The sequence below is a fragment of the Caretta caretta genome, chromosome 6, assembly GCF_965140235.1.
Source record: "Caretta caretta isolate rCarCar2 chromosome 6, rCarCar1.hap1, whole genome shotgun sequence".
Taxonomy (NCBI): Eukaryota; Metazoa; Chordata; order Testudines; family Cheloniidae; genus Caretta; species Caretta caretta.
In genome coordinates, this window is record NC_134211.1 from 108,260,945 (window position 1) to 108,269,715 (window position 8,771).

General features: G+C 48.8%; 1 protein-coding gene across 1 annotated transcript; it reads right to left on the minus strand.

Annotated features, from left to right (window-relative positions):
• Window positions 1–468: 468 nt before the first annotated feature.
• On the minus strand, window positions 469–8,447 carry LOC142072582 (myb/SANT-like DNA-binding domain-containing protein 7). Its single transcript, XM_075129868.1, has 2 exons — window positions 1,714–8,447; window positions 469–1,065 (listed from the first exon to the last, which is right to left on the minus strand). The coding sequence occupies exons 1-2, from the start codon at window positions 2,265–2,267 to the stop codon at window positions 1,008–1,010; spliced, it is 612 nt and encodes a 203-aa protein (XP_074985969.1). The 5' UTR covers window positions 2,268–8,447; the 3' UTR covers window positions 469–1,007.
• Between the last annotated feature and the right edge of the window lie 324 nt (window positions 8,448–8,771).

The following is an 8,771-nucleotide window of genomic DNA, read 5'->3' on the forward strand; positions in this document are numbered from 1 at the left end:
GGTGGTAGAATGTGCATTTGGACGTTTAAAGGCGCGCTGGCGCAGTTTACTGACTCGGTTAGAGCTCAGTGAAACCAATATTCCCACTGTTATTACTGCTTGCTGTGTGCTCCACAATATCTGTGAGAGTAAGGGGGAGACGTTTATGGCAGAGTGGGAGGTTGAGGCAAATCGCCTGGCCGCTGGTTATGCGCAGCCAGACACCAGGGCGGTTAGAAGAGCACAGGAGGGCGCGGTACGCATCAGTGAAGCTTTGAAAACCAGTTTCATGGCTGGACAGGCTATGGTGTGAAAGTTCGGTTTGTTTCTCCTTGATGAATCCGCCCTCCCCCCCTTGGTTCACTCTACTTCCCTGTAAGTTAACCACCCTCCCCTCCCCCCTTCGATGACCGCTTGCAGAGGCAATAAAGTCTTTGTTGCTTCACATTTATGCATTCTTTATTAATTCATCACACAAATAGGGGGATAACTGCCAAGGTAGCCCGGAAGGCGTGGTGGAGGAGGGAAGCACCGGGGGGGGTGGGGGTGGAGGAGGGAAGGACAAGGCCACACAGCACTTTAAAAGTTTAAAACTTATTGAATACCAGCCTTCTGTTGCTTGGGCAATCCTCTGGGATGGAGTGGCTGGGTGGCCAGAGGCCCCCCCCACCGCGTTCTTGGGCGTCTGGGTGAGGAGGCTATGGAACTTGGGGAGGAGGGCGGTTGGTTACACAGGGGCTGTAGCGGCAGTCTGTGCTCCAGCTGCCTTTCCTGCAGCTCAACCATACGCTGGAGCATATCAGTTTGATCCTCCAGCAGCCTCAGCATTGAGTCCTGCCTCCTCTCATCATGCTGCTGCCACCTTTCAGCTTCAGCCCTCTCTTCAGCCAGCCACCTCTCCTCATGGTCATTTTGTGCTTTCCTGCACTCTGACATTGTCTGCCTCCACGCATTCGTCTGTGCTGTCAGTGTGGGAGGACAGCATGAGGTCAGAGAACATTTCATCGCGAGTGTGTTTTTTTCGCCTTCTAATCTTCGGTAGCCTCTGGGAAGGAGAAGATCCTGTGATCCTTGAAACACATGCAGCTGGTGCAGAAAAAAAAAGGGACAGTGGTATTTAAAAAGACACGTTTTCTAGAACAATGGGTACACTCTTTCATGGTAAACCTGGCTGTTAACATTACATACATAGCACATGTGCTTTCGTTACAAGGTCGCATTTTGCCTTCCCTCACAGCGTGGCTAACCTCTCCCCGTGGCTAACAGCGGGGATCATTTCTGTTCAGCCACAGGCAAACAGCCCAGCAGGAATGGGCACTTCTGAATGTCCCCTTAAGAAAAGCACCCTATTTCAACCAGGTGACCATGAATGATATCACTCTCCTGAGGATAACACAGAGAGATAAAGAACGGATGTTGTTTGAATGCCAGCAAACATACACTGCAATGCTTTGTTCTGCAATGATTCCCGACTACGTGTTACTGGCCTGGAGTGGTAAAGTGTCCTACCATGGTGGACGGAATAAGGCTTCCCACCCCAGAAACCTTTTGCAAAGGCTTTGGGAGTACATTCAGGAGAGCTTTATGGAGATGTCCCTGGAGGATTTCCGCTCCATCCCCAGACACGTTAACAGACTTTTCCAGTAGCTGTACTGGCTGCGAATGCCAGGGCAAATTAATCATTAAACATGCTTGCTTTTAAACCATGTACACTATTTAAAAAGGTACACTCACCAGAGGTCCCTTCTCCACCTGGCGCGTCCAGGAGGCAGCCTTGGGTGGGTTCCAGGGGGTACTGGCTCCAGGTCCAGGGTGAGAAACAGTTCCTGGCTGTCGGGAAAACCGGTTTCTCTGCTTGCTTGCTGTGAGCTATCTACAATCTCATCATCATCATCTTCCTCATTCCCCAAACCTGCTTCCGTGTTGCCTCCCTCTCCATTGAAGGAGTCAAAGCACACGGTTGGGGTAGTGGTGGCTGAACCCCCTAAAATGGCATGCAGCTCATCATAGAAGCGGCATGTTTGGGGCTCTGACCCAGAGCGGCCGTTTGCCTCCCTGGTTTTCTGGTAGACTTGCCTCAGCTCCTTAAGTTTCACGCGGCACTGCTTCGGATCCCTGTTATGGCCTCTGTCCTTCACGCCCTGGGAGATTTTGACAAATGTTTTGGCATTTTGAAAACTGGAACAGAATTCTGGTAGCACGGATTCCTCTCCCCATACAGCGATCAGATCCCGTACCTCCTGTTCGGTCCATGCTGGAGCTCTTTTGTGATTCTGGGACTCCATCATGGTCACCTCTGCTGATGAGCTCTGCACTCACCTGCAGCTTGCCACGCTGGCCAAACAGGAAATGAGATTCAAAAGTTCGTGGGCCTTTTCCTGTCTACCTGGCCAGTGCATCTGAGTTGAGAGTGCTGTCCAGAGCGGTCACAACGGAGCACTCTGGGATAGCTCCCGGAGGCCAATACCGTCTAATTGCGTCCACAGTACCCCAAATTCGACCCGGCAAGGCCGATTTCAGCGCTAATTTCCTTGTTGGGGGTGGAATAAAGAAATTGATTTTAAGAGCCCTTTAAGTCGAAAAAAAGGGCTTCGTCGTGTGGATGAGTGCAGGGTTAAATCGATTTAGCGCTGCTAAATTCGACCTCAACTCCTAGTGTAGACCAGGGCTTAAACACATGCATAAATCTGTGCAGGATATGAGCCTAGAAGAGCATTTAGGATCCATTCTTGAGAGGTAATTCAGCCAGTTACATGTAAGAGAAATGGTAGGGAGAAGAGACTTGTCAAGGGGGAATTTAGTGCTGCTCTTGCCTGTAAGATGTGCACATGCATATCTGAAACTGATGCCCTGAAAGAATTTAGCAGTACCAGGGAAGAGGAGTGAAGAAAAAGGAAATGATGAGCAGCAGAAATTCGCTCTGACAAACTAGGACTAGGACTAGGATTTAGTTTAGCAGATTTTAAGAAAGGAGGTGAATTATTTTAGAAAAATTATCATTTCTAAAAATGTTACGTGTTTATTTGAGCTCATCAAAAATTATAAAGATTTTTCATGAAAATTTTTGAAATAGCTTTCTGCAGGCTTCATAAAAATGATTTTTCATAAAAACATGCATAGAAAATGTTCTTCATTTGTTTCCCTCTCTTCCTTCCTCACCCTACTTTTTCCCCTATTTCCTCCTTGTATTTGATAGTTTGAGCAGACAACCCCAGAACCACTGGTGAGAGAACACAGGACAAAAAGTCCCTTAAGTTTGAACAAGTTGATTCCTCCATTCTGCCCATCACCCTGTGCACCTCCAACAAGCCATCTCCATATTATTTGTCTTGATTTGTGTTGAGGGTGATATGGAGGAAACTATGAGCCCAATCATTCTTTCATTTGAGAAAACCCACAGGAATTGGGGGGAGACATAGCAAAAATGTTTCCCCCTGTGAATTTTCCTCCTGAACTGTTCTGTTGGGGTCTCCACTCAAACAGGGGATGTGCAGGAAGCCACGGGCATCCACTCCCTGTACTGGCTCTGGAGGCCCTCTACCCTGTTTATTATTATCTATTGCTGTTCCTCAGAACACCCTTAAAGGAGTGAGGGGTGGGGATGTTCACTGAAGATAGGGCTGCAAAAAGGTAATAGAAAAAGGAGTTACCTTTTGTGCGGGCAGGGACTCCCTTGACCCCTTCCAGACCCTGCTCTGTCCAATCCTCCCCAGTTCATAGCACACGAGGTGTTCTTTGAGTCAAACAAACATTCAGAAGAAAGGCGTGTCCCTTCACATAACCCACCCCTGAAGATGAAAAGGCCATTCTGGGGCACCTTGTCTTCATCCCCGATCTCCTGTGAAAAGAAATCGGTGTTTCCCGCCTGATGTTGTACTCTGAAACTATAGGATAGCGCAAGACACCAACTCATAATACATTGGTTTGTGTTTTTCATGGTGTGGATCCAGCGTAGGGGTGAGTGATCTGTGACTAGGGAGAAGGGGCTACCCAACAGGTAATATCTGAGAGAGTCCACATCCTGTCCATTGCTAATTCCTCCTTTTCAATAATTGAACACATCTTTTATATAGGTAATAGCTTCCTTCACAGGTATAGGATGGGCTGCTCTGCTCCCCTGAAAGCTTGTGAGAGGATGGCGCTAAGTCTGACATCTGAGGCATCTGTGTGCAGTATGAACTCCCAGGAAAAATGGGGGCTGAACAGCATGGGTGCCTGGCATAGTCGTGTTTTCAGTTCGCTAAAACTTCCTCACATTTCTCATCCCATTGGATCCTCTTATGGTTGCTCCCTTTCATGAGGTCCATAGCGGGAGAGTGCTGCAATTGAGGTGAAACCAGGGATAAACCTCCAGTAATATCCTGCCAGGCTGAGAAAATACCTCACTTGCCTCTTCATCTGGGGAATGGGGTATGCTGTGAGGACCTGTACCTTGTTGACCACTGGTTTCAGAAGGCCACCTCCTCTGCAGTATCCCAAATAGGTTATTTCCTCTACAGCTAACCTATGTTTTTCAGGGTTGGCCATAAATCCCACATCCTACTGGGCTTTTAACACTGCCTTTAAGTGTTGCAGGTGGTCTTCCCAGGTAGGACTGTATATGATGATGTTGTAGACGCAGCATATTGATGGTGGGGCAAAGGATCCTGTTCATAAGCAATTGAAAGGTTGCGGCAGTTCTGCGGAGGCCGAAAGGCATAGTCTTAAATGGGAAGTGCCCACAAGGGGGAGGAGAAAGTTCGCTTTTCGGAGGATGCAGAGAAGGGAATCTGCCAATAACCTTTTGTTAGGTCAGTAGTGCTCAGGTATTCTGCTAGTCCCAGCCACTCATCTACCCTTGGCATTGGGGAGGTATTGAATTTCAAGATGGCATTAACCTTCTTGAAGTCAATGCAAAAGCGAACCATCTGGTTTGGGAACAAGAACTATGGGGCTCCTCTATTCATTTTTGGATTTCACATTTCTTTCCCCCCCCTCCCCCAGCATCGCTTGCATTTCCTCTCAGACTGTATCCTTTGTGGCAACAATTTAAGGTTCTCCCTCGGCAGGTGGAGAATACAGTCGTAAAATCCTCGATCAGTGGGATGAGCTGCCTCCTTTGCACAGGAGAGAGTCCCTCACCCCCTGGAACTGTCGCCAGCTCTTGGCCGCTGGGTCCTTGGGGCCCTAATTTAGGTCCTGTCGGAAAGGGAGTTAGCAGCAGGACCTCCCATATCTTCCGAAGTTTGAGAAGATTCACATGAAAGACCTTGGTTTTTCTCTTCTTATATCAAAGTCCATAGGCCCTACCTGTCTGACCACTTTGAAAGGACCCTGCCATCAGGTCATTAATGTAGACTTGGCTGAGGGTAGTAGTAGAAGGAGATGGTCACCTGGGTGAAAAGTCCACAGTCAAGCCTCTATATTGTAATTTTTTTCCTGTGTGTGTTGGGCCTTTCCTCAGATTCTCCCTGGTGAACACCCCAAGTTGTTCCCTTAACTGTAAGACATATTGGGTTGCACGGAAGGCCCCCCCATGTCTTGTTCCTCCCAACCTTCTCGTAGCAAGTCCAGGATCCCCCACACTTGGCGATCATAAAGCAACTCAAATGAAAAGAGCCACATAAAGGCTTGCAGGACCTCCTTTATGGCAAACAGGAGTGGTGGAAGTAGCTGGTTGCACTGCTTTGGATTGTGACTGACAAAGCATCTCAACATTCCCTTCAGCATCTTATTAAAGTACTTCTAGTAGGCCATCGGTCTGCTGGTGATACACTGAGGTTTTCAGGGACTTGACCTTTAGAAGGGAGCATAATTCATACATCAACTTGGAGGTGAAGTTAGTCCCTTGATCTGTTAATATTTTACTGGGAAACCTCATGTGTGAGAAGAGCTTCAAGAGTTATTTCTGTGGCTTTTGTGGAGCGAAGAGAAACAGCCTCCAGTTACCTGGTTGTGTAGTCGACAATCACTAATATGTACTGATGCCATGATGCAGTTTTTTCTAGGGGTCCAACCACATTCACTCAGATCCTCACAAAGGGTGTCTCAATCAAGGTCACAGGGAACAAGGGTGCCTAGCTGACACTCTGGGTAGGAACAACAGTATTCTCTCACCTCATGATGCATGCCTGGGCCAACAGAAACAGGCTAATACCTGAGACAATGTCATTTTTCTTCCCAGCGCATCATATATCATGCACAAACTGCAACATAGTCTGGCAGTTCCTGCGCAGCACCAGCAGCTGGGCCCTCACCACCCTGGTTTGCTGATTCCTTTCCATTTGGTAGAAGCACTCTTTCTTGAGTGTGACGTGTGGATACTGCTCACCATACTGAGGCTCTGTTACTTCTTCATTTACGGAAGCCAGTTGTTCATATGCATGGCTCAGTGTAGGGTCATTCCTCTGTTCTTGCACAAAATTCCCAGCCTATAGGAGGACTTCCAGGTCTCAGCTGCTTGCCTCTTCTTTCCTTGTGGGGGTCAGTGGCCATATTGCTTGGGATGTTCCTTCCTCGGGGTTCCCCAAGGCTTACCAAGCTCCAGAGAACTGGTTGTAACAATTGGCCCAGGGTCTCCTTGCTACCCGGGCTTGTGTATTAATGACTTGGCTACGATATGTATTGACAACGCAATGGATACACTGCAGGTGGATCATATTCTTAGGAGTGATGTCACCTCCCTCCATGGCCCTCCCACTTTTTGAAAGTGGACAGGCCTGGCCCATCCACTTTTTGCCACGGGCCTTCCTGCCCCACCTCTGGCCAGGCTGGCAGCTGGAGCCCATCTGGGGAGTCCAGGCAACAGGGGGTGCCCTCCAACAGCCAGAGGTGTTGGGGGGGGGGCCAAGAGCAGTCCCCAGCCTGTGTCCCCACTTCCCAGGTCCCCTGCCCAGGGCAGGTGGAGGGTCCATGCTGCAGCTCCCCAAAGCTGCCTGGCTTTTACTGTGGCTGGGCTACAGCTCCGAGGTCCCATCCCCTGGCCGGAGCCAGGCTGGGGGAGCCACAAACCCTCCGTCTGCCCTGTGTGGGGGCCATCGAGGTGGGAACACAGGCTGTGGGCTGCTTTTGACACCCTCCATCCCAGGCAGGTGGAGGGTCCACAGCTCCCGGCCCGCTCCAGCTTCTGGCTTGGCCAGGGGCTGGGCCTCAGACAGAAGGAGCAGGGCAGAGCCAGAGGGAGTGGGGGCCCCTGGCCCCCCCACTTTTGGGAGGGCTCCACCACTGCTGCCTCCAGCCCCACGGGCAAACAGCAGGTGTGTGTGGGGGTCTATCAGGGATGGGGCGGAGTAGAGGAGGGACACAGTGGGAAAGGGGGGTCTTGCAGGGCTGGGGGTGGAGGAGAGATATGGCAGACAGCCTCACGGAGAAAGCGGTGTGAGGAGGGACGCCAGGAGCAACTGGTGGGGAGGACCTCATGGGGGTGGGGGGTCCTTGTGTGGAGGGGGTGGGGTCAGGGGCAGAGCAGGAGTGGAGCCCTACGGCCATGGGCAGAACAGGTGGGATAGGGACTACCCTCCCTCAGGGGAAGCTTCACCAACCACCCATGTGGCCTGTGCAGCCTCCAATGGTCTCCTTCTTAGCTGATCTGCCTCTGTTGTCAGCAGTCTCTGAGGTGGAGCCACCCTCTTCTGTTCACTACCCCTTCTTGGGGCAGGTTTCCCTTTTTAAATTCCTCCCGTTCCTGGCAGAACAAGCCTTGCAGTTGCACCTCCTTAGGTTTAACAGGCCCAGGAGAGTTTGCCAGTCTCCTCTGCACCAGAATGAGAGCCTGTCCTTTCACACCTTTCCATAAAGCTAATGGGGAGGGCATGATGCATGCTCTCAATGCTGTCCCCAGCTCACTGCCTCCCCCATGCCAGATTTCTGAAACTGAGATGATCCCCCATCTCCATATGGAAAGGAGAGAGTCATGTGCCAATCAAGGGGTGGAACCAATATTCTTAAGAATCTGGGGAACTGAACTGGGTGCAAAATACTTCCATAACTGGCAAAAGTATTGAGTGCAGGGAAATGCACACGAAAGCAGAGATGTAGTACTTTGCACTTTCACTGAACCTTTCATTCAAGGATCTTAAAACACCGAGAGTGGATTTTTAGCCCTTAACTTGAAAACTCTTATACACATGAGTAACTTTACCCAGGTGAGTCAACACAATAGGGCTAATGAGACTATTCATGTACATAAAAAATACTACAGGGCATTATGTTATGACCACCCATAACTTCCCCACTGTGAAAATTAAACTGATAAAAACGCTTTAAAATAAACCTTGATATTATCTGTCAAAAATATATAAACATAAAATTTGCATACTGTCAAGTCTACTCATATTTTGCAGAAAAAAATCTGTCAGAAATTTTTGAGTTTTAAAAATGTTGCAAGCACTATTTTTCCATATTCCTCTGCCAGTAAATCAAGGATGCCTTAGGCCCACAAATCAACTGCTCAGACAGAGGGAAAAATTACTACTTGTACCTTCTGGAAACTTTTATATGGGATCAAAAATAGCTTTTCTATACATAAGAATGTTGCAATGCTAATGTTTCGTATCATCCAGTTTAAGACTAGATATAAGTTCTACAGATTCCCACTGGTAAGACCAGTCACTTCTAACTCTGAAAATTCATGAGAAATTGGACTCTAATCCTGTCATTGGCCCAGAACTGAATATTACCTATCCTGAACTTCAGACTTGTGTAACTTTGTGGGAAAACTCCACAGTTAGGGGCAGCAGGAGGAAAGCTTGTTTGTTTTAAAGCAGGAATGTTTGTTTTTTAAATGGTGGCTATATGAAAGATGCACCCATGTT

Bases quoted from the DNA above. Each gene is read 5' to 3' on its own strand.
- LOC142072582 (XM_075129868.1), bottom strand. From the start codon at position 2,267: ATGATGGAGTCCCAGAATCACAAAAGAGCTCCAGCATGGACCGAACAG. The intron at 1,066-1,713 runs GTGAGTGTACCT...TTTCTGCACCAG, and splicing joins AGGTGGAGAAGGGACCTCTG to CTGCATGTGTTTCAAGGATC.